General features: G+C 35.5%; 2 protein-coding genes across 6 annotated transcripts in view; one reads left to right on the top strand and one right to left on the bottom strand.

The window, feature by feature from the left end:
- Positions 1–1,333, top strand: part of cacna2d3 (calcium channel, voltage dependent, alpha2/delta subunit 3) — a 34,175-nt gene extending 32,842 nt beyond the window's left edge. For all 5 annotated transcript variants that reach the window (XM_056735473.1, XM_056735470.1, XM_056735469.1 and 2 more), the window contains 3 exons: positions 256–371; positions 524–603; positions 683–1,333. In XM_056735473.1, coding sequence (XP_056591451.1) covers positions 256–371; positions 524–603; positions 683–775 — 289 coding nt within the window. In that variant the 3' untranslated portion in view covers positions 776–1,333. The remainder of the gene's footprint in view (positions 1–255; positions 372–523; positions 604–682) is intronic.
- A 1,556-nt stretch (positions 1,334–2,889) lies between these two features.
- LOC130410554 (uncharacterized) lies at positions 2,890–21,064 on the bottom strand. The gene is made up of 19 exons (XM_056735264.1): positions 12,679–21,064; positions 11,053–12,343; positions 9,406–10,355; positions 8,314–8,610; positions 7,908–8,216; positions 7,243–7,308; positions 7,079–7,114; positions 6,929–6,979; positions 6,675–6,722; positions 6,527–6,565; positions 6,241–6,276; positions 5,606–5,692; positions 5,499–5,517; positions 5,341–5,362; positions 5,148–5,202; positions 4,297–4,383; positions 4,051–4,100; positions 3,437–3,528; positions 2,890–3,023 (listed from the first exon to the last, which is right to left on the bottom strand). The coding sequence occupies exons 3-19, from the start codon at positions 9,467–9,469 to the stop codon at positions 2,981–2,983; spliced, it is 1,401 nt and encodes a 466-aa protein (XP_056591242.1). The 5' UTR covers positions 9,470–10,355; positions 11,053–12,343; positions 12,679–21,064; the 3' UTR covers positions 2,890–2,980.
- Positions 21,065–25,227: the final 4,163 nt, after the last annotated feature.

The following is a 25,227-nucleotide window of genomic DNA, read 5'->3' as shown; positions in this document are numbered from 1 at the left end:
TAACAGAATGAATTATTGTGAATTCAAGTGAATTCAAGCACTTTTTATGAGCCACTTTAGCTCATTACAGTGTTGTCAAGTTCTAGTGATGCGTTGTGCTTTCTAAAGAATGTGTTTGTCTATTTTACATTTCTGATGAAACCATTGTTTATACTTCCTACGGTACAATAATCTATTTTTAATAAGAGTCACTGTTTCTCAGAAACAAGTCCTGTATAAAAATAAATCTCACTTGCTATTTTCTCTCTCATTCAGCACATTTGTCATACAGCAAATTCCCAGCAGTAACCTGTTTATGGTGGTGGTTGAGAATAAATGTGACTGTAGCTTCGCCCCCCGTGTTACCATGGAACCCATCGAGATCATTTATATCCTTTATGCGGTTAAAACTAATTCTGTATATAGTGACTGACACGCGTGACACATTTGTGTCAGTTTATAGACCTCTTTAGGTGTGAAGGAATACAGAACATTTAAACAAACAAATATTTTTTAAACATTAGCCTTTACCATTGAGCACATAATGAGTCTCTGAAGTGTGACAGACTGAAGTTTCAGAAGGATCGCAGACGACCGCAGTCCTGCCATCCCTTCCATCCACAGGTACTCTGTGTGAACATCTTCATATCATTTTTGTCTGAACTGTTATCCGCTGACCCTGACCGTATTTTGTTTTCTACAGGAGAACGCTGTGGAATGTGGTTCAGCGAACACGCTGAATTTTTCGTTGGTGGCCATTCTATTCTCTGTACTCGCCTTGCTTATCAGCAGGTGACCTCTGACCCCGGCCTCGACCGTTAGGCTTATTTACACCCAATCAGAGAGCCATATGCTTCTGCCAAACATGTAACTCGGCCCACAGAGACAGAAAACATCTTTGTGATGTCTGAATTACTAAGAATAGATGATATTTATTACTGTCAAAGACTTTGTTAGAATCTGTTGAGTGTTTTATTCTTACATACTGTATGGACTAGTGATTAGATCTGCCAGCCGTCACAGCTAAGCGCAGTCCATGTAGCTGTCTAGCCTCGAGATAATTATATACACAACGTTAGTCTTATACTGTACGATCTTAAGCACAGAGGAAAGCTGAGCAAAAGTGTTCTTGGTGTCGGTATTATTTGCCTGCCTCCCAGTTCGATTCAGAATTTAATTCAACTCTGAAGATGCATGACGTGAAAAAATAGGAATATTTCACATTGCTGTTTGTAAGAATAGCGTACATCATCAAGCGATGAGATGTGGGTTCTTCACAAACTTGAAAAAGTTTTGCCTGCTTAAAGTATTTGGAAAATGCCTTTTGATTGTTTTATCCCTTTACATCAAAGGAAAGCCATGTTATGTAAATAAAAGCATATTTTCCATCAGTTTCCGTCTCTCATTTAATTCTGACCTGTGATTCGCAATGCACAATTACATGAGTTATGAAAGCATTCAGCAATTAGACGAAAAGGTTTATTTATATTTTAGAGCAGTAAGCGTTTTATTTGTGGTTTTACATTTTGTATTGAACGGCCTACTTATTACTGTTTGTGTGTTTATGTTTATGGCTTACTTGTTTTTAAAGAGTTTTTTAACCACAAAGCAACCACCACACATTTATTATAGTCTTATCACAATAGCTATTGTTTAACCATGACATATGTACTATAGCAAAACCATCAAATGGTAATCCATCTGCCAATAACCAGGGCTAAATATACAGATTTAGTATTTAAACTTTTTAGCCATATGCTAATGCAAAGTCATTAGGTCAATAAGGTTCATTTCAATACGCAGACAAGTATCCAATCATGGTCAGGTGTGTTCGACTACATGCGTGGCAGCGGCTGCGGCTGCGCAGAGGTTTTGACTAGAAGGGATGCAGCTACCTCCACTGGGCATGCGCACTTCAATACCGCTTAATTTTTGTCACGCTGAAAACATTTGCTTAATGTTTTTTTATGATTATTGTGAGGTTAGGATATGTGTAGCCTATGTGTAATTTATTGTAAGTATATGGCGAAACGTTGCACCACTTCGGGCCGTCGCTGTATCCCTTCTTTTTTTGTGTGTAACTAAATACATAACTTTTATTGATTTGTTTTTAAAGATTTCGTAATGTCTATTGCATTTAAAGCAGAAATAAGTTAACAAAAAAAAGATGAAGAGTAACAGAGACGTTTTTTTATTGCTTCAAACTAAATACATAAGACAAATACAATAACTAGGTACAAAGAATAATATTTTTTGTATATTAAATTACATTCACGATATAACTGTTCATCGCAAATTTATTTTTTAATCGAGACATTTCAGTATAACATAAAACCCAAATAAAAAATAAATATAATGAAAAATATTAAACAGAAAAAAAGAAGAAGAAAGGAGGATAACAACGCTGTATCCTTTCTGGCAACAACCCTGCACAGACTCATCAAAGTGCCGTGAAATCAAGTGTTCTCGCGGTACTAGCGTGTCATACGCCGCAAAGTTTGCGAATCGACACGTAAAATTAAAAGCACACATTATTTATTTCAAAGGAGTACATGACTTTAGGTTATTGTATTCAAACGATACTTGTATATTTTCTCTATTTCGTGACAAACACAGGTTTGGTTCCGAGTTTTGAGCGCCAAATCCCAAATGTTACCTCAGGAATTGGAAATTATACAAACACGACGGGCAATATTGAAAAAGTTCTACAAGGGAGACTAAAGGTTATTTAAATCATGTCGTGTGGAGGAGAAACACTGAAATCTCTAAAATACAAGGTATGTGTACATCTGTTAAAGTTTTTAATCTCGACCACGTTAACCGGAAACAGAGCGTTCAAATAAGTCTGAGCACTCGTTTGTCAACAAAAATACTCTTTATTATCTGAACATTTAGCAAAAGCATGTTTTTTATGGATACACACGAATAATAATCGTACAATATAATAAAACAGGTGAAAGTCATTTAGCCAAACTATAGATCTGATCTCCAGCAACACTGTTCACTGGTTTGTCAGGGATGCGGCAGTACACGTGATAAACATTCTTCATGGTGGAAGAAAGAAAAAGACAAACATATAAAGTCAATGTTAGGTTTCTCTTCATAATAGACATTTAACTTTGTTCTAATCTTATGTTCAGTATTGTGTAATTTCTGCAAATGTAATGCAAATATGCTGCATTATTATGCTGAGACAGGATCTAGCATTTTAAAGGGGTCACATGGCGCGAATACGTGTCTTTCTGTGTCTTTGGTGTGTTATGAGTTGCCCATAGATGTATTAGACACGTAAAATTGCAAAAATTAAAGTATAGGAACAAAAAATGCATTCTATCTAAAAGCGAATGATCATTCAGACCTGCCTGAAACGCCTCGTGTAACCACACCCCCACAAATCTACCTCAGTTTGTGGTATGATTTGACTAGACCGCCCAAATGGTTTGTAAGGTGGGCGTACCTGTCAGTACAATTGCTTTGGAACCTGATTTTCAAAATGGCTCTCCTGTTTTTCCAGGTGGTTGATATCCTTAGGACAGCATGATGTTGACCCTGGGACAACATTTTAATCAACCATCAGATTTCAGAAATAAATGTTCAGTTTATTTTAAATTGAATCTTCCAACCAGGATTAGGTGCTCCTACCTAGACCATTGTCACTTATCATTTCCTTCTGAATTTAGGGGTAAGTTATGGTCAGGGTTGGGGTTTGGTGTGGGTTTAGGTTAAAAATGTGTCCTTTGTCAACTGTCAACCAGTTGGCAAAATCAGGATGGTGGTACATGGTTAGATTTCTGTCGCACGCTTGCAGTCTTCAACGTTTCAATCACTATGCACTGGTTAACTGGTCAATTCTAGCACACACCGCTTTTCAGAGCGATGCGTTTTGTAATAAATCTGCGCGTTTCAGAGAGGCGGGGCAAAGAGGAGATTTTTTTTACCTTTAATCGTGTAAACATATTACTTAACATCCAAAACAAATGATAATATTTGTTTTTGCTGTGTCATATGGGCCCTTTAACATTGAAAAATTACACATCTATCTATGTCTTTGAATTTGTGACGTGTTCATACCTCATTCTCTTCAGTACTTCCCTTCTTCTGTTGTGTATGAACCAAAACATCTGTAATGCAATATAAAAGATTTGAAAACTCTTAGATTGATTTGAACTGCTTTAAGACATTTTAATTAGATTCCCACAGGAAAGAATTACAAATGTCTACTTCAGTACATTCTGTTGTTAAGTTTCATATATAACACATTTTATTTAAACATGCCTATGTTTCCAAAGACATGAACCTTTGAAAGAATTCTGTTACCTGAAGGCTGGATGGTTGAAGTTATGAGCGAGTAAGTCTCTAATGGACCTGGTTTGCTGTCCTGGTGTGACTGTGGATGATTGAGACCTTTGAAAAAAAGGTAAGAAGCATTCATAGAACATTAAACATGGGGTAACATGCTATTTCATGCATTCTGACTACTTTATGTATAAAACATAATTACATAACCTAGAATGAGCAAGAAGAGACTGATCTCATAAGTGATATTAGCACAGTCGCAGTCATTGGTGACATAACACATGTAATCGGTTACATGTAACCTCACACCGCCTAATCACATGCAGCACTCTTCTGAACAATGGTAACCACAAAACTGAAAAATATGTCAGAGTCTTCTAAATATCTAAGATAAGTGAACATTAAACACTAACCAGTCTTTAACTTTACTTAAAACACATCAAATATTCATATTCTTTCAAATGTACTCTTCTAATGCAATGTGACGCAAAGCATGCTGGGAATTGGAAATCCTTCTCGACCAATTGTGTTGAATTAACATGTTTAAATTAAGTTAATAGAACAAGAAGCAAGGAATTTATAAAAGAGAGATACAGCTGTAGAAAATTCCCGAAAAAGACGAGCAGCTGAAGGAAAGCATGGAAATTATGCCTTTACCAGATCCATGGGGTCCCTAATAGCCGGTATTGTGCTGAAGAGAACATCTTTAGGAACTGACTTGTTCTATGTTAAGGCATTTATTTAAGAGCTATAATCCTAATGTAAAGTGCAGAGATCGCTTTTAACTTGTTTTGGATGCAAGTGTCTATTTAATGATTAAAAGCAAATGATTTAATTTACATAGGAAAATCAGTGATGTTATCATACAGTACCTGTGTCTGGTACAGAAGTGATCAGAGAGTAGGCCTCTGGAGGTTCAGAAGCACACTTAATAACAAACAAAAAATATTAAGATCTTATCCATTACATATTTAATTTAAAGTATGTTAATGTGTTAAGTTACGTTTAGCTCCTTTGCTGTAGTAGGCTCTTTGTAAAAATCATAAACACACAGATGATACTCACCGTATCTTCTGCAGTTTCTTGACTGACAATAAAACAGAGCAATTAGTACAAAGACAATAGGACATTAGTTTTTTTATTTTCTAATATTAATGAATTTGCATGCATATGTATTTATTGTATTTATATGTATTTATCTTGTACACATAGGGAAAACTTACCGTTTAGTTATTTTCTTGCCTAGAAAACAAAGTACTACTGCATTATTTATTCAGATCAGCTTTCATAGTGAAGCTCATTTTTAACTAAAGGTGTAAATTTTACATACATGAATATCGGCACAGGCATATGAGTCCAGTGAGTACAAACACAGAGCCCACGGCTGTTGACAGTATTAATAACCAGATGGCTGTGTCTAATGAAAAGCATGTTTCACGTCATCATGTTTATTATGATAGTCTAAAACAATCAACTAATAGATAGATCCTTATTCATAATCTTTAAAGTGTACATTTGCTTATGTGGATGTATCAGTGTTATAAAGATATTTTCTAAGGGATAGTTAATCCGAATATGAAAGTTATCTTGTAATTTATGCCTCAGTTGAATACGAGCAAATGACTTTACATTAAAGTGCCGGCATGTTACAGTACATTCTTGTATGAGGGTCAACAGGGCAAAGCACCAAAAATCACATCCAACCATTATTGTGGATTAATTACATTTACACTTACTCATTTAGCAGACACTTTTATCCAAAGAGACTTACAGGTGGGGTAAGCAATGGAAGCAATTGGGACGGCATAAGGACAACAAATATGCATATGTGCAATCAAAAAAGAAGACTGGTCTCATATAACCTAACACAGTATACAGATCTAAGTAAGTTTTTTATGTCTGTTTAATAATTAAAAGCATTAATTTACATGGGAAAATCAGTGATGTTCTCTTCTCATACAGTACCTGCTTCTGGTACAGAAGGGATCAGAGAGTAGGCCTCTGCCGGTTCAGAAGCAAAGATTAATAAATGCATTCTGAAGCAAAAAGATGCACTGTATCTTATACCGGGAATACTCTTTAATATGTGGTATTACAGCAATAACAAGTTCGGATAAAATGAAAGACAGTCTTGAAAAATGAATCCCAAATTTATGAGAAGTGTTCACAGTGTGTGCCAGAGAAAGTCTTAAATATTCAAACATTTTCAATGTACTTAAATTAAAAATAATTTAGAATGAGATGAACTTACGAGTTGTGTTGGTTGTGTTTACATTGGTGGACACTGCATCTACAGCATAAATGTAAAAAAAAATGTTCAGTGGATATGATGACACTGAAAGATCTCTGAGACCATTGAAAAATGTCTTTAGGCTTAATTTAGCATCGTTAATACTTACTAGTTATCATGGCTGCTGTTGTAGTTTGTGCAGTGGTAGTTGATGTTGCTGCAGAGAATGAATGTAAATACACACAAGAACAAAATGCTTTAAACATGAAAATATAAATATAAACTTGTGAAATCAAGAACCAGTGGAACATGTTTAAGTTGTTGTTGTATATCAATAACAGATGAACAGAGTTTCAGATCATACAATACATCTATATTTCTTCTTAGGGGTTGGGTGATATCATTTATTATTCAATAACTCACCCTTAACTGTTTGTTGATCAGACTGTGGAGATGTTAGTTTTGGTTTGATTTCTAAATAAATATTACAGGCATCTGTGTTACTGATGGTGTCAAAGGTCAAATGTTTGAAAAGAAAGTTAATATTTCAGAATAATCAGTGTTGTAATTTACCAGTAAAAATTTCACCAGTAGACATTAAAGCTAAAGCTGTTGAAAAAGATAACATTTTAAGTAATGGACTGTATAAGGATATGTTAAATTCGTATTATAACCTTTAAAAGAACAGTCACTCAAGGTGAACAAAGAAAAAAGTTTTGTTTAATATATTTACTCACAAGTTGTCTTGACTGTTGTTATTGTTCTTGCTGTTGTTGTATTTGCAGTGGGAGTGGATGTTAAGGCTGTATGGATATATGTGAAAACTTCAGTAATATTGATTGAAAGTAATTTAACTCTTACTAATCCTGATGTTAGGTAACCATATTGAGAGATTATCATACTGATAAGTGGAATCTGGAGCTAGTTGTCACAAGTTTAAACCCAGACAGATATTAGAGAGGATATAACTCTCTGTTGTACAGATTATGTATACTCTTCAGAAATGTGACTGTCATATGTGAATACATCAGAAACACATTTTCTTGCACAATCTCTTCTCTCATATTGCAAAACCACTGTCTCAGACTATCAGTCTGACCAAAGAAGCTTTAAAATGTAGTCACTTGCAAAGTCACACTGTGGTTTCACACAGTCCATAACGTCTTTGAGTAACTTCACAGACTGAACAACAACATGTTTAACATAAACTACTCGAATGACATTCTATACTCCTTTATAATGCTCTTTGCTAAAAAATAGTACATCTGGCATTCATTATAATTCATTTATTACAATGTTATTTTAGCAGTCCTTACAAGACAGTTTCAAAATCAGGTATAAGAATATCCTAACCACTCTTTAACATATAACAAAATAGGAGGACTAAACATCAGGTACTCACCTCTGATAGTGTACAGATCACTGCGTGGTGATGTGAGGTTCATCTCAGGATCTGTTCTGACTGAATAATCACAACTCAAGTGTCTGTTCACTCTTTGCTTATGTGTGAATATTTCACTTAGACTTATGAAGAACACACAGTGATGTTCTCCAGACTGTGATCTCTGAGAATGACGTCTGTGTCTGAGAGGTCCATCTTCAGTGTAGAGATTACAGGTGAAATCAGTTCTGACTGACTCTGGGATTAAACATGAGACACTGATCTGGTCAGAGCTTTCATCAACACTCATGATGGGTTTAATGAGATCATCTGTATGAAGTTTGTTGAGAAAACGTCATTGAAACCTTTTTCTAAACTGCATAATTGAAGGTTTATAAAATATAAAGTCATCAGTTTAATATCTCACCCAGTATTGTCAGTGTGGCAGTAGGGTGAGCTGATGGTTGATGAACTCCGCTCACATCTGTTGTGTAGTAACAAGCAATGTCTAGTGATACAGGGGATTTTAAACCCGTCCATAAGAGAACTTCAGCCCCAGTGAGACTAAGATCACATGATGGACTGAGTTTTATATTTTTATATTTTTCTCCGTTTGCATAGAAATAACACTGAATTACTGTCACATCTGCTGGACTCTCACAGTTCAGATGAACAGAGTTTGACTCTCTAACAACATCTGGAGACACTTTCATATTAGGGCCTTCTGAAAAACGAAGATAATAACATCTTTCACTGATCATGCTTACATGAACACAATTGTTAGATGAAGGCCTAATATCTAGTTTAAATAAAAGTGGTTTATATGTTATACAGCATTATGAGGATTAGGCAATGAATAATGTACATGGAAATCATACAAGCGCACGCATGTTCTTAACTGCTACTTTCTCATGGAAACAATTGAGATGATCTCTTCTACTATACAGTAATTTGACTTTATTTAATTTTACTTCATTTATTTGCAACAGAACACAGAGTCACTATAACTGACAAAATGATTTACATGCAGTTGAATGTTTTAATGTTTTGGGGACTTTTCATGCTGTAACATGACACCCAAAATTACTCTGGATGTGCAAAAAATATATAATTATATGTTCTGGATAAGGTGTTTACATAAATTGGATGAATTAGTTTACATACACGTGAATATTACCGAACCTAATTTATGCTGAAGTTAATTAAGGGCAAACTAGTAAACTTGACAAGTACTGATCACACATGTTATTGTTGCAGACACATATATTATGGCAAAAAAATACATGAAATGTGACATTCATGTTCTGCCCATTTATTATTTCCAAACTGTTCTCTTTAGTTGAGCTGTTTCTCTATAGCTGTGTAACCTCAGTTTACTGGTGTACTTGACAGTTTTACACTACAAATATTGCAGATCTCGTTTGACAAAGTCTTTGTAATGTTCCTCATCTGTTAGTGGCTTTGAATTAAAGCATCTGCTTAATAATGTAAATTTCATAAATAAATATAGATCCCTTACTGTAAGACTGAACCTCCAACAGAAAGTGCAACGCAACGATGATGAACAGCTCCATGAGCTCCATGTGCAAGACGAGTGAGCCAGAACAAGACTTACAGAGTGTTTGAATTAGGAAGTGGAAGATAGCCCACAGGAAACCACTTCATGTGTTGTGCTCTCAGCTCTCAGCTGTTATATATGTGGATGTGTAAATTATTAGTTTGTGATCACATCACAGATCTTAAATTTTCAGAGTAAGAATCATTTATCTTCATTTTAACAATTGCAACATTGGAGTTTTTATTATATTTGCCTCTAATCTGTCCTACATGTGGTTACACATCAGATAGCACGAACAGATGTCAGAGAACACAAAGTGATCTATTTATAAATTCATATCGTTGAAAGAACAACACGAAATAATGATTTTGAGAGACCGCCTTGATCCACTATTGTTTTTTATTTATATATACCCATATTGTTCATAGAAAGTATATTAAACATGTCAGTACATTTATGCATTTGGCAAACGCTTTTATCCAAAGTGACTTATATTGCATGATATACATTTGTATTTGAGTATGTGTAATGTCTGGCGAATCCATGACTTTGGCATTGCTAGCGCCAGGCTCTAACCACTGAGCAACAGAAAATCCACTGTGAAGTTTTCATGTTGATTATGTGTAGACAACCACAGTGAGAACATCATCAGCTTCTGTAAGATGCAGTTGGAAACATTATGTTAAAAAAGTTTCTGCAAGTGTGCAACCGTATTTAACTCTCTGAAACAAGACTGCTTCCTACAGTTAGTTAAATGAATAACAATCACGTCTGTCTAGATGAATCAATAGTTTGTTAAAGTGCATTAAATCTATTTTAAATATTTTTTTATGTATATTTTATTGAGATATTACCTGAGTCTTTAGGATCGGCTTTTATCATTGGACAGAAATGGAGACATTTCTCTGAGCCTGTGTGCAGATGATCAGTCACAAAACTGTGCAAGTAGACATCCTACCTCATTATTTCTGAATCATATTTCATCTTTATTTTTTACTAATAAAAACATTGTTGTTCCAATCTCACATACACTGTTATTGCCCGAGTTAAACAACAGCTCTTTTAGCCCCTGCTGGTAGAAGATGAAACTCTTCTTTCCCACAGCAAAAAGCACTGTAAGTGCACTTTACTGTAAACGTGACCTTACTGTGTGAATTGAACTATTAAAGTGGATCTATTTTAATTTTAAGGGTTCAATAAATATAGCATAACAATATAGCATGCTGTCCTTCAAAAACCTCAAATCTCCATATTTTTCGTTATTGTTATTTTTTGTCAATAAATCATTATTATTAGTCACGCTTTGTTTGTCACTGTGTTTTTCAAATATCTAACCAGCACAAAGTATCATAAAGTGATGGTAATCTTTGACAATACATTGTTTAAAATTACAGTGTTTTTTATATTTTCTGATAAACAGTACATTTAGACATAAAAGGTTTCATAAGGATGGCGACATATTTAGCTTTTTGCAAACCTGTCACTCGTATTTCAGTGTCAGGTTTTATCTTGCCGCAAACATTATATCACTTCAAAATCTTTGTCTATTCAATACGAAGAGTCACAGATCTTAGCTCATATACTATCAGACTTATGTGTTTTACTTACAGTTAAATTGGCACAGACAGATGACACCAAATATTACAGACACAAATATGCCTATAACTGTAGAAAGCAGCAGCTTTGTTAGCCCCACACCTGTAAGAAATATAATGCTTCAGTCACATTTGTATTATAATAAAGAAACCTTTAATATAGTTGTAGTAGAGTAGGCGAGGCGAGACCGTGGTTCGAGTCCGGTGAGTAATTGTGAATTAGCGCCAGCTGTGCGCACACCGGGCTCGAATCACGTAGGAGATAGGGAGCATAAAAGGAACGAGCGACCGGACCGTCGAAGAGAGAGGACCAGGCCCGAACTTGTTTTACGTTTGTATTTATATTTGTTGTTTATGTTATTTCGCCGGCGGTCGTCCGTGAGGGGCCGCCGGCTGTTATTATTTATATTAAAATTTTGTGTTTAATGTCTGCCGGTTCCCGCCTCCTTCCTTCCATTTTATTGAAGTTTATTACAATAGTTAATTTAGCTAAAACAGTCAGGTGATATGCAGAGGACTGTAGAAAATAAACAGCCTGAGTAAGAGGAGACAAATAAAATAAAATACAGTTCTATCATTTAGCATTTTGATGGTGCAGAATGTACATATGTTTTATCTTGGCGGTGGAGATCTGCTGCTCAGTGACATCACTAGGCTCTTTTTAGATGGGCTTTTGCCACCCTAAATTTCTGCCCAGCCCCCCTTAAAAATGATTTTGAGATCGCTTTAGTGCATTTAAAACTCTTATTATGAAAATGGCCTGTGTTATTTAGGGCGTTCTTCTCAGTGCACAGCAGAGGACAGGGTAACGCATTAATTCATAGATTGTCATGACATCTGTGTCTTTGGAGTTCTTATAAATGCTGTTTATATAATACGATGCAGGAGAAATACAGGATCTTTTCCCATCCACCGCAAACATTTTTGGCTGCGTTCACCCTCGTCACACTAACAGTGATGTATTGTTACTCACCGGTTGTTGGGTATGTTGTGGTTGGAGCAGTGGACACTACAGCTCCAGCTGTTGGAGGAAAACATGCACAGATTAAGTTTAGAGGTTATTACATCAATATTATTTCGAACAGCATTGTGACAGTGTTGTATTGTAACTCACCGGTTGTTGGTTTGTTTGGAGTTACAGCAGTGGACACTATAGCTGTTGGATGAAAACATTCACGGATCAATTCATTTTATACGTTATTACCTCAATTTTATATCGAACAGCATTGTGACGGTGTTGTATTGTAACTCACCGGTTGTTGGTTTGTTTGGAGTTACAGCAGTGGACACTACAGCAGTTAGACCTAAACATTCACAGACTAATTAAATATAACATAGAATGTGATGTAATTGCCTTAAATTCCAGATTATGAGGCCATAAAACACCTTTCTATATGTTACCTCTTAATTTACTGTAATATTATGTTTAAGATTTAGTTATACGTATTATAAAAAAATACTTATCCCTTTACCCTCAGATAACTGAAGTCTAAAATGTATTAATGTATTATTAAATGTATTTTTAGAACATCCTATAAAAATTACTCTATCTTGCACTAACAATAACACAGGACTGTTGTCTAATTGTCTTTATAGTAATTTAGAATGCTGATCATTCTTGATAACAATGAGAACTCACCTCTGATAGTGTACAGATCACTGCGTGGTGATGTGAGGTTCATCTCAGGATCTGTTCTGACTGAATAATCACAACTCAAGTGTCTGTTCACTGTTTGCTTATGTGTGAATATTTCACTTAGACTTATGAAGAACACACAGTGATGTTCTCCAGACTGTGATCTGTGAGAATGACGTCTGTGTCTGAGAGGTCCATCTTCAGTGTAGAGATTACAGGTGAAATCATTTCTGTCTGACACTGGGATTAAACATGAGATACTGAGTGTGGAAGCGCTGTCATCAACACTCATGATGGGTTTAATGAGATCATCAGTATGAAGTTTGTGAAAACATCAAGAAAAGTTCATGAAAACTATTTGAATTTGAGTTTAATATTTCACCCAGTATTGTCAGTGTGGCAGTAGGGTGAGCTGATGGTTTATTAACTCCGCTCACATCTGTTGTGTAGTAACAAGCAATGTCTAGTGATACAGGGGATTTTAAACCCGTCCATAAGAGAACTTCAGCCCCAGTGAGATTAAGATCACATGATGGACTGAGTTTTATATCTTTCTCTTTTCCTCCTTTTGCATAGAAATAACACTGAATTACTGTCACATCTGCTGGACTCTCACAGTTCAGATGAACAGAGTTTGACTCTCTCACAACATCTGGAGACACTTTCATATTAGGGCCTTCTGAAAAACGAAGATAATAACATCTTTCACTTATCATGCTTACATGAACACAATTGTTGGCAATGAATAATGTACATGGAAATCATACAAGCGCACGCATGTTCTTTACTGCTACTTTCTCATGGAAACAATTGAGATGATCTCTTCTACTATACAGTAATTTGACTTTATTTTATTTAACTTCATTTATTTGCAACAGAACACAGAATCACTATAACTGACAAAATGATTGCCATACAGTTGTATGTTTTAATGTTTTGGGGACTTTTCATGCTATAACATGACACCCACAATTACTCTGGATGTGCAAAAAATATATAATTATACGTTCTGAATAAGGTGTTTGCATAAATTGGATGAATTAGTTTACATACGTGTGAATATTACCGAACCTAATTTATGCTGAAGTTGATTTATGGCAAACTAGTAAACTTGACAAGTACTGATCACACATGTTATTGTTGCAAACACATATATTATGGCAAAAAAATACATGAAATGTTTAAGATGTCCTTTCATGTTCTGCCCATTTATTATTCCAAAACTGTTCTCTTTAGTTGAGCTGTTTCTCTATAGCTGTGTAACCTCAGTTTACTGTGTACTTGACAGTTTAACACTACAAATATTGCAGATCTCGTTTGACAAAGTCTTTTTAATGTTCCTCATCTTTGAATTAAAGCATCTGCTTAATAATGTAAATTTCATAAATAAATATAGATCCCTTACTGTAAGACTGAACATCCAACAGAAAGTGTAACGCAACGATATTGAACAGCTCCATGAGCTCCATGTGCAAGACGAGTGAGACAGAACAAGACTTACAGAGTGTTTGAATTAGGAAGTGGAAGATAGCCCACAGGAAACCACTTCATGTGTTGTGCTCTCAGCTCTCAGCTTTTATATTTGTGGATGTGTAAATCATTAGTTTGTGGTCACATCACAGACCTTACAGTTTCAGAGTAAGAATCATTTATCTTCATTTTAACAATTGCAACATTGGAGTTTTTATTATCTTTCCCTGTAATCTGTCCTACATACCCAAAACTGTGTAAATGGACATCCTACTTCATAATTTCTGAACCCTTTTTATCTTTATTTTTATTAATAGAAACGTTGTTGTTCCAATCTCACATACTGTTATTGCCCGAGTTACACAACAGCTCTTTTTTCAGACTGTGTTCTGTGAGAACGACTTCTGTGTCTGAGAGGTCCATCTTCAGTGTAGAGATTACAGGTGAAATCAGTTCTGACTGACTCTGGGATTTCACATGAGATCTGGTCAGAGCTTTCATAAACACTCATGATGGGTTTAAAAAGAGCACCTGTATGAAGTTTGTGAAAACATCAAGAAAAGTTCATGAAAACTGTTTGAATATAAGGCTTATAAAACAGAAAGACATGAAACACAGTGAAGCTATTTTATTAATAATATGAGATGGGCCGTGATATCTTCATTTCTGCATTATCAAGCACAGGCATGTCCTTTTCCTGCTAATCTTTTATGGAAACACTGGAGAACCCATTCACACAAAGAGCTCAGTGGACAGCTATTCCAAAAGCCATTTCTTGTGTATGCGTTAGTTTTGATTGTTGCACATCATCCAGTGAACTCACGTCTACAAATGTCCGCTCAAGTGGAAATAAAAAGTGGAAAAATATTTGTAGGAAAGTTCTTTATGCTCTAAATTTATCACAGTTCATGCATGAAAAGATTATCTTCCTGGTAACAGTGCACAAGAACACTATGGCCTGGTTTTTCGCACACGGCTTAGTTTAAGCCAGGACTATGTTTTAGTTTAATTAAGATATTTATATCGCTTTTATAAAAATACATTCGAAGAATACATTACTGAAGTGCATCTCGAGACAAAACAATGGCACTGATATATTTTAAGATATTTCTGAGCAAGTTATATTCAGTTAAAACAGGTCCACACATTCAATTTAATCTGGTATTAACCTTAAACCGGGCCTATATATATCAAAATGTACGCCAAGAGGTGCTAAAATCCATCTTTGTGTATCAAACCATTCTGTATTATTCTGAATATAACAAAGCATACTTTTCATCCCAAAATCGAGAAGGTTTATTCTTATAACAAACTGTAGAGAATTTTTGTGCTGTTAAGTGGTTCAATGTAAAATAATGGCAGTTTATATTTGTATTTATATGTCTCATTAATTCCATGAATTAAATGTTAGGCAGAATGAGTGAGTGAGTGTGTGTGTTCTGCGATGGGTTGGCACTCCATCCAGGGTGTATCCTGCCTTGATGCCCGATGACTCCTGAGATAGGCACAGGCTCCCCGTGACCCGAGGTAGTTCGGATAAGCGGTAGAAAATGGAAAAAAATGTTAGGCAATGTGGTCTTGACTTTGCTTAGGGCCCCAAAAATGGTAAACACGCCCCTGGCAAGGACTATTTGCATGTGTACGTCTTAACCTATGCAAGTGTTTGCATGTTGTGTGTGTGTGTGTGTTTATACCAGAGAATTTGTAAATGATTGGAAACAATTTGTACAATTAGTAATGATTCTGATGTCTGGTGCATCAGTTAGTTGGCATCAACACACATGCATGTTATGTTGCCACGCTGTTATAATAGACCTCTATGTTTGCAACTTCCTCTGTAAAAATGTGAGTTCATTATTTTAAGCGTGCACCTCAAATAAAGTGCTTGATCAAAGGTCTCGAAAGGTTAAAACTGTGTTGTTTTATTAAACAAGAACAAATTCAACTTTAATAATAAAAATAACACTTGTTATATTATAGAAAGACAAAATGTCAAGTTTAAAATATCATGACATTTTATTTATATTTTTATTTTAAAAACATTTTTATTTTATTTTATTTACTTATTTTTTTATAAGACTACATACACTATTCTACATACATATTCTTATTAAAACGAATTAATAGTTTGTTTAACAGTATGTTAGTTAATGACTTAAAGTGTTTCATTTGTAACATTGTTCACCACCTGACAATACACTGAATGGATAAAGGCATTTGTAAAACAGACACAAATAGATGCCAAGCTTATCTTTCACACCTTTCTGCACTAAATGCTATGAGGTTAGTTCACATGCAAAGATCGTCGAGCAAAGTGAAATCATTAAATATAAATGTACATTTACTTCTATGAAATTGGGTTCCTGATAAAAGCTAGTGTTGGTATTTTAAATCTAATGGTAACACATTCTATGACAAACAATAGGCAACATGTTATTGCAGGATTTATTATTAATTGTACACTAACTTATGATAACACATATGTTTGATATGTTGAAATATGCATTTTTAAATGTTAAAATTGTGTTATCAGATTATTGAATGTCTTAGAAGTATTCATTTTCAGTTAGTTAAATAGTGTAGATATTAAACAGATATAGAATGACTGACACCAGTAGTACATATATATGTACATGTGAACTAACACGTGTACATGTGCAAAAACAACAGAAAATGCAACTTGAATCAATGACTTGAATCTGACAAGGTTTTCATTATGATGGGAAAGAGCTCGTGTGAAACTCAAAATAATCTTCTCATCAATTTAAAAGCATTTGTGACGCTGTGTATTTCATATGCAATGTTATTCTTAAAGGGACAGTTCACAAAGTTCTGTAAAATCTGTATACATTTCTTTTTCCTGATAAAAACAGAGAAAGATATTTGGAAGAATGTTAGTAACCAAACCGATTGACTGCCATAGTAGGGAGAATAAATACTATGGCAGTCAATGGGGGATGATATATGTTTGGTTACTGACATTCTTCCAAATATCTTCCTTTGTGTTCATCTGAACAAATACATTTATACAGGTTTGGAACAATCTGAGGGTGATTAAACGTTGACAGAATTGTCACTTTTGGGTGAACTGTCCCTTTAAAGTGGTTTAAATAAATGTAAGCACTCCTTTGTCAGTAGATAAAGATCCCTTATTATCTGAGCATTAGCAAATAACATGCTGTCAAAGGATGCAAAATGCAGATAATGAAACAGGTTTTGAGTTATTATTCAGCCAAACTGTAGATGGGATCTGCTGGAACAGTGTTCTCTGGTTTGTCAGTGATGGTGCAGTACATGTGATGAGCATTCTATATGATGGAAGAAAGACAATAGACATGTTAGGTCTCTGTTAATGATGGAAATTTCATTATGTTTCACTTTAAGGTAAAAGTGTTGTTTCTGCTGTTCTCACCAAACATAAAAAAGTGAGACAATTTTAGACATTTTTGTTGAAATCAGCCTGTAAATGGCTGCATATACTGTATCTGTATGTGGGTGTTAAGCTAAGACAGGAGAAAGAAACGCCCTAAATGACACGCTTCATGTGTTCATACCTCATTCTCTTCAGTACGTTCCTTCTTGTGTTGTGTATTAACCAAACCGTCTGCAATGCAAAACAAAAGCTTTTAAAATTCCAAGATTGTTTCAAAGATTTATCTTCATGTAGGTTTCATCAGAGCCGTTAGAGAGAAAGAGTCGCGTCAACTCTGTTGACTCCAATGGAAAGTATTTTTCACAGTAATGGCCATTCACTCCATGTAATCACGTGACGCCCAACATGTTTGAACTTCCGTTGTCACGACTCTCTCTCTCTCAACGGCTGACATTTTTTTACGTCAGACTCACAATAAATGTTATTGCATCAATGCGTTCTATTCTGTTACCTGAGGGTTTGGAGGTTGAAGTTATAAGTGAGTAAGTGTCAGAGGGACCTGGTTTGCTGTCCTGGTGTGACTGTGCATGCTTGAGACCTTTTCAGAGAATAAGAAAGTTAACAACAACATCAGTAGAATGTTTATATTTCAAACATATGGGTGGAAAGTAAGATGATGATTTTTCAGCTCAACACTGTATAAGGTCTCTGTGAAAAGCCTGTATTTTGCCTATAGGGGAAAACTTTGATGCCACCTCCATTAAAAGTCGCTTTGAATAAATTGAAGAATAATCATCAGGTTGTGTAATGATTTACTGAGTGTGATGCTGTCATACCAGTGGGTTGAGATGTGTCTGGTACAGAAGTGATCATAGAGTAAATCTCCGTGGGTCGAGTAGCACGCTAAATAACAGAATAAGGTATTAAGATCATAATCTCTTTCCTTCTTGTGGTGTATTAAACATGTAAATACTTAGAGAATAAAAAAATCATACACTCACTGTATCTCCTGCAGTTCTTTGCCTGACAATAATACAGAGCACTTTAAGTATGTTCTACTTGTTTTTTTAAATCAAATATTTTTGGTATGATGTGTTTTTGCACACATAGATATTTATTATAAACATGGATATATTACATATGGAAAACTTACCGTTTAGTTCTTTCTTTGCCTAGAAAACAGAGATGCAGAGCTTTATTTGTTCAATTCAACTCGCATGTTAAATTTTATATTTATATCGCATGTTAGTTTTTATACAACCATTATGTGTAAACTCACAAATGTTGACTTACATATATATCGACCCATACAGTAACACATGAGTCCTGTGAGAACAAACACAGAGCACCCCGCTGCTGACAGAAGTGTTATCCACATGTCTGTGTGTAAAAAGAAAACATGTTTCATATCACATGCGCTTTATGATTTTAGTAGGATAAGCTTTATTCTTCAAATAAGTATATTTCTTAAATCGTCATTAAAATTGAAGTAGTAACAGATAAACTGCATAAGGCTCGATTCACATTTCGTGTTGAAACCTGCGCGGAAAAAACTAGCCGCTTTCTCTCTTCACATGACCCCGCTGTGCGTGTGCGGCACTTCAAAATGTTTAACTATAAACATAGTTTACTGAATATTTAGATTTAGATTTATGCATTTGGGAGACACTTTTATCCAAAGCGACTTACATTGTATTAACCTATACATTTGTTTCAAAGTATGTGCAATCCCCTGGGATCGAACCCATGACCTTGTGTTGTTAACATAATGCTCTTACCACTGAGCTACAGGAAAGAATATTACAATTTTCCCTCTGATGTCTTCATCCACATACCATAAGCATTCCAGAAGTTTATTCAGTTGAACAGAAACAAATCATTTAATATTTTAATTCAGTCATTATGTTATGTTGTTATCATCATCAGGTCTGATAATGGGTCCTTAAGTAAGGTAAAAAGAAGTCACTTACTTTTAACTTATAAAGTTTTTTCTATGTAGTATAAAATTGTGAATTCCTCAGGAAGTAAACATTGGGAAAATTATGTGAAAAAAATAACTATAACTATATATAATATATCTCATGTGGAGTAGGGCTGCACGATATTGAAAAAAACGTACATTGCGATATTTTTTTTTTCTGCGATATATATTGCGATGTGTAGAAATTAGTGGTGGGCCGTTAACAGTGAAAACAGTGAAAAAATGTCGCCGTTAATCTATTCTCAAAGTTGGGTTGGGAGCTGGGTCTATACTACGCAAGCTATGATGACTTTCACCTTGATATTTTAGCGCGGATGTATACCAGCTTAACTGCACTGTACGGGGCTAGAACGAGATTTTTCAACTCGCGTGATTCGCGTCATTCGCGGAAGCAGAAGCCGCCTCATCATCTCATAACCAGGGCTTCATTCGCGCAGCAAGTAGGTCTATTGGCTCTTTGCATTAACATATAAATCACTCGCGCTTGACACGCCATTCGCGTTTGGTCTGAACACAACATAACATTACTGTGAAATTACCGCATCAAACGTGACGTGCTAACATGGATGCAGTTTTGAAGCCACCGGGTTTGCTTCAGGGAATATTAATTTTTAAGAAGCTTCCCAATAGAAACATCGACAAGACTAACGTTGTTTGCACCTTGTGCAATGCGGAATTGGTTTAAAAAAAACACTTTCTCTTAACAGGTAGTGGTCTAGCTTTAGTTGAAACCAGTAACTTTGTATTGAGATCTAATGTATTATGGCTCCTGTATGACATATGGCTTGTTGCTCCCTCACTCTTTGTAAGTCGCTTTGGATAAAAGCGTCTGCTAAATGTAAATGTACTGTAGGAGCTCTTCCAGTCTCAAGTACCACCTAAACGCAAATCATCCCTTAGCTAATGCTGAAGTAAACACAAGTTTCAGCCAAGCTTTCACTTAATGCATAGTTAATGAACAGCAGCTACGCTAATTATTCTCTTTATTCTCTTTCCGCCTCTGCCTCGGGATGCCCATCCCGAGGTAGGAAGAAGTTCCACCATGTCCAGACGACCGACAGATGCCCATCCCCAATTTGAGATTACACCAGATACAGCTGCAGACTGACTGACCATCCCAGCTCCATCTAAGGCAATTCCACCAGCTGCCAAGAAAAAAAATATGACCATCGGACCATCCCAGCTTAGACCACTACATCCCCAACCAAGAGCAAAGACGGACTATTTGTCTTAATAATGCTGAAGTTACAATATTTGGTATTAAATGCTAAACTAAAATCACATGTCACCAGTCTGAGTGCAGCTATGACACGTCAGAGGGGATCTGGCCCTCCCGGTTGAGCCTGGTTTCTCCCGAGGTTTTTTTATCCATTAATCAATCATTGGAGTTTGGGTTCCTCGCCACAGCAGGGCAGTGTTGGCCTGCTCACCGGGAGACTGCATTCATTCATTTATTTATTTATTTATTTATTTAGAAATTAGATGTTATTTATTAGAAGGAACTTACTCGTTGTATAAATACCATGCACTGTGCTGTGTTTTAACTTTTCTGTTTTTCCTGTTTGCCCCTGTAAAGCTGCTTTGAAACAATACACATTGTGAAAAGCGCTATATAAATAAACTTGAATTGAATTGAAGTTCATCTTATTGAACATAATTTAATTTTCATCACCAATTATCATAGTAGAACAGCTTTCTCAACCAGTTTGTGATGCATTTTGGAAACAGGAGATGAGCCCCTGGTCTAATGCGCCACCTGGCTTGAGAAACCCGTTCTCAAAGACTTACTTTTAGTCATTATTTGGGTATCACACATATTCTGAATGCCTTCGGCAGAATTCAAACGAGCCATTTTGATTAAAAAAATTAATCTAGATTAATCTAGATTAAAAAAATTAATCTATGCCCACCACTAGTAGAAATACAGATTCATCTGTTGACACAAATACTGTTCATCAGATGTCTTGAATTTTTCCAAAAATAAATATGCCTGGGATGGCAACTTGAGAAAAATAAGTTTGTGATGGTATAACATAACGCTTGTCAAGTGACCGGATCATGTTTGCAAAACCCGGGTTGGTCACCGTGCTAATTGGTACCATGTCTTTCGCCAGGTGAAATGTTATCGCATCCGCGATCTCTTTATGCCCCTTGGAACCCTTCGCATATGGTGTAACACTGGCAAACGCATCCGAAATAGTTTTTTGCTTTGGACCGCAATTAGATCTGGCTTTGCACTCGTCATACAGAGCTCTGTGGTGCTGACTTAAATGATCAAACAAATTAGTTGTGTTTCCGCGTGTTGTGGCAAATACTGCACGGAACTCCCGACAAAGTACCTGTTTTTGGTCAACATCATCCTTTCTGTAGCAAAAATATTTCCAAATAATTGACGATGCGCTTCTTTTTGCGACCAAGTCGTCCATTTCGGTGCTTTTCTCCCGTTCCTCGCTCATTTCGTCATGCGCACGCATGCAAAGGCTGCGTGTCAAAAACGTGAAGCAACAACATGTGCTTTGTAAAAAAAAAGCACCCATGAATCAGAATTCATTACTTTATATCAGGCAAATATAGAAAAAAAAACTTTCCCTGCATCGCACCTCGTGCGATGTGACTATTGCGCATGCGTACATCGCGATATCGATGCTAAAACGATATATCGTGCAGCCTTAATGTGGAGTTAGAGTAAGTACAGTACTCTTTGAAGTTGTTTTATATTGTCAGATACAGAACAGTACATGTTTTATTAAAAACATGTGTCACACGTTTTTGTTCAAAATGAAGTTAAGATTACACTTAATATGAAGTACTTTAAACATTAAAGCAATAACTATTAAAACAGTCTATAATAAACAAGACATAGATTTTTTATAAACTTTCTTCAAATTTAAAGGTCTATGGAAGTCTAAGTTTAATCAGTTTAATCAGTTTAACCGTAGATTACGGATTGATGTTGGTGTTGTCGTGTCACTTACCAGATGTCTTGTTGGTTTTGGTTACAGTAGTGGACACAACAGATGCTGCAGAAATTAAAATGTTTCTTATGTTAAGATGACACTGAAAAAACTCTGAGATGATTGAATTCAATAATCATGTTTTTGTTGTCTTCAGGTGTGATTTAGCATTGTGATTACTCACAGGATGTCATGTGTGTTGTTGTTGTAGTTTGTGGGGTTGTCATGCGTGTTGTTGTTGTAGTTTGTGGGGTTGTCATGTGTGTTGTTGTTGTAGTTTGTGGGGTTGTCATGCGTGTTGTTGTTGTAGTAGTTTGTGGGGTTGTCATGCGTGTTTTTGTTGTAGTTTGTGGGGTTGTCATGCGTGTTGTCGTTGTAGTAGTTTGTGGGGTTGTCATGCGTGTTGTTGTTGTTGTTTTTGCAGTGATAGTTGATGTTGAAACTGTAGACAGTAAATACAATATTTGTAAAATTTACTTCACACAAGTACAGATCCTGTAGAGCTGTAATCTGTAGCGTTTGCCTCCATCACTATATTTGTTTGAGACATGACATCACAAGTTATAATCCATACTTCTCTTTAAATGGTTTGTCAAGCTAAATGACATCAAACTGACATTTTCTACCCAACAACTCAAATCATAAATCATTATAAGATCTCTTTTGTGAGTTGGAGTAAAGAGACTTTTTACGATGGTGTTTATTTAATAAAATATGAACGTATTAATGTCTGTACTGAATTATATTCAGGAAAAACATTAGAAGTAAAGAACAAGTGGAACATGTTTAAGTTGATGTCTGTTTAGTGAATATATCCCTCAGATAACAACAGTGAGATGAAAGTCTCAAGATTATAAATGAATAACTTACTCTCAACTGTCACTGTTACTGGATCAGACTTTGGAGACGATTTGAGAACTTGTGACTCATATACACTGTAGAAGCAGGTTATGATGACAGATGACCTCTGACCTCCTGACCAAACAATGATGTTATATCTAGTGAGTGACAGATGACATGATTTGCTCTGTTTCATGTTACTTTCCATTCCATCTACTCTGAAGTAACACATGTTCATCTTCAGATTCTCTCTGTTCATACAGATCATCTGAACTGTGTCTGTGTCAAGGATCACTGAAGGAGACACTCTCAACACGGCCTGAGGAAAACCTGAATTATCAGAAAAAAAAAAATTTCAAACCAGCATTGGGTCAAAAAGAGACAAACCCAACTTTTGGGTTAAATTAACCCAGCAAATGGTTTATATTTTTGTTATATGATGTTATATACATTTTTAGAGCGTACATTTAATGATACACAATATACATTTTTCAACTTTCTTCAGGACAATAACCTGTTGGGCAGATATTATAGTTTTAACCTTCTGTTGTAGGATAAAGAATATCCTGATCAATCTTTTACTCGTGATAAAAAGTAAACGCTGTATACTCGCCTCTGATAGTGTACACATCACTACGTGGAGATCTGAGATCTGTTTTAATGGAATAATCACAACTCAGCTGTCGACTGCTCACTGTTTGCTTGTGTGTGAATATTTCAAGATGATTTATAAAGAACCCACAAAAATGTTTTCCAGACAGTGTTTTCTGTCTTGTGTGTGTGAGAGGACCATCTTCAGTGTAGAGAGTACAGGTGACTATTGAAATACCGACTTAATCTTGTAAGTAGCCTATGGTGTGATATCACAAACCACAGAAGACAGATGTTTACAACACAAACTCAATGTAATATCTGCCGGTCTCTCACAGATCAGATGTGCTGAGTTTGAATTTCTTTTACAAGATAAAAAAACAAAGATCTTGTTCTAATTAGATATTTCATTGATCATGTTCATATGCACAATATGTACAAAAATACTAGTTAGCATTAGCACACGTTAGCATAGTTGTAGCAACTCATAATGCAATAATGTAAAAATTGCACATGATGTTATAAGTTTAACATTATTACTATAATGAAATGCTCATAATTTAATCATTTTCTGAAAACGTAATACAATCTCATAATTTCAATATAATTATTACATTATGAGAATGTATTATATTATAAACCTGTCAAATTGGCATATCTGTAATAGTCTTATTAACATAAAAACATTGGTTAAAAATGTTTTCCAGACAGTGTTTTCTGTCTTGTGTGTGTGAGAGGACCATCTTCAGTGTAGAGAGTACAGGTGACATTAGTTGTGACTGACTCTGGGATTCTACATGATATATTGAGCGGGTCAGTGCTGTTATCAACACTCATGATGGGTTTATCTGTAGAACATTTGTGACAAAAAAATCAATACATGTTTAGAAAAGCTGTTCAGGGTACAGAAGGTTTTAAAACTGCGCCTGCGCATAAGCTGGGAAGCGCCTCACGAGAGCCCCGCCCCTATGGTCATCAGTCTTTATTGATTGACGATTGGCATGTTTTACTGAAGGCGGGACTTCCTTCACTAGAGCGGCCATATTGAGCATTGTAACTGTATTGGCGCATGTTGTTATTATTAATATCTTTGGTATAGCCTATGTTGTAAAAATAACTCTAATATATAAAAGGGAATTTATGTTTTAAAAACCATGTTTAAAGCTTAAAAAAACTAATACGAGATACAGGAATAGTTGACAATCCAACTTCACATGTTTTTAACACTTTGATAATGTTCTTACTAAGACATAAACAGTAAATGCATGTCCTTAAATAAGTGCAGTTTGCTAACTTTTCAGTTAATGTCAGTGGTATGATGACAACAACATTGGTTGGTTATA

Source organism: Triplophysa dalaica, chromosome 21 (assembly GCF_015846415.1).
Source record: "Triplophysa dalaica isolate WHDGS20190420 chromosome 21, ASM1584641v1, whole genome shotgun sequence".
NCBI lineage: Eukaryota > Metazoa > Chordata > Actinopteri > Cypriniformes > Nemacheilidae > Triplophysa > Triplophysa dalaica.
The sequence above is the reverse complement of the archived record's forward strand: the minus strand, read 5'-3'. Positions and strand labels throughout refer to the sequence as shown.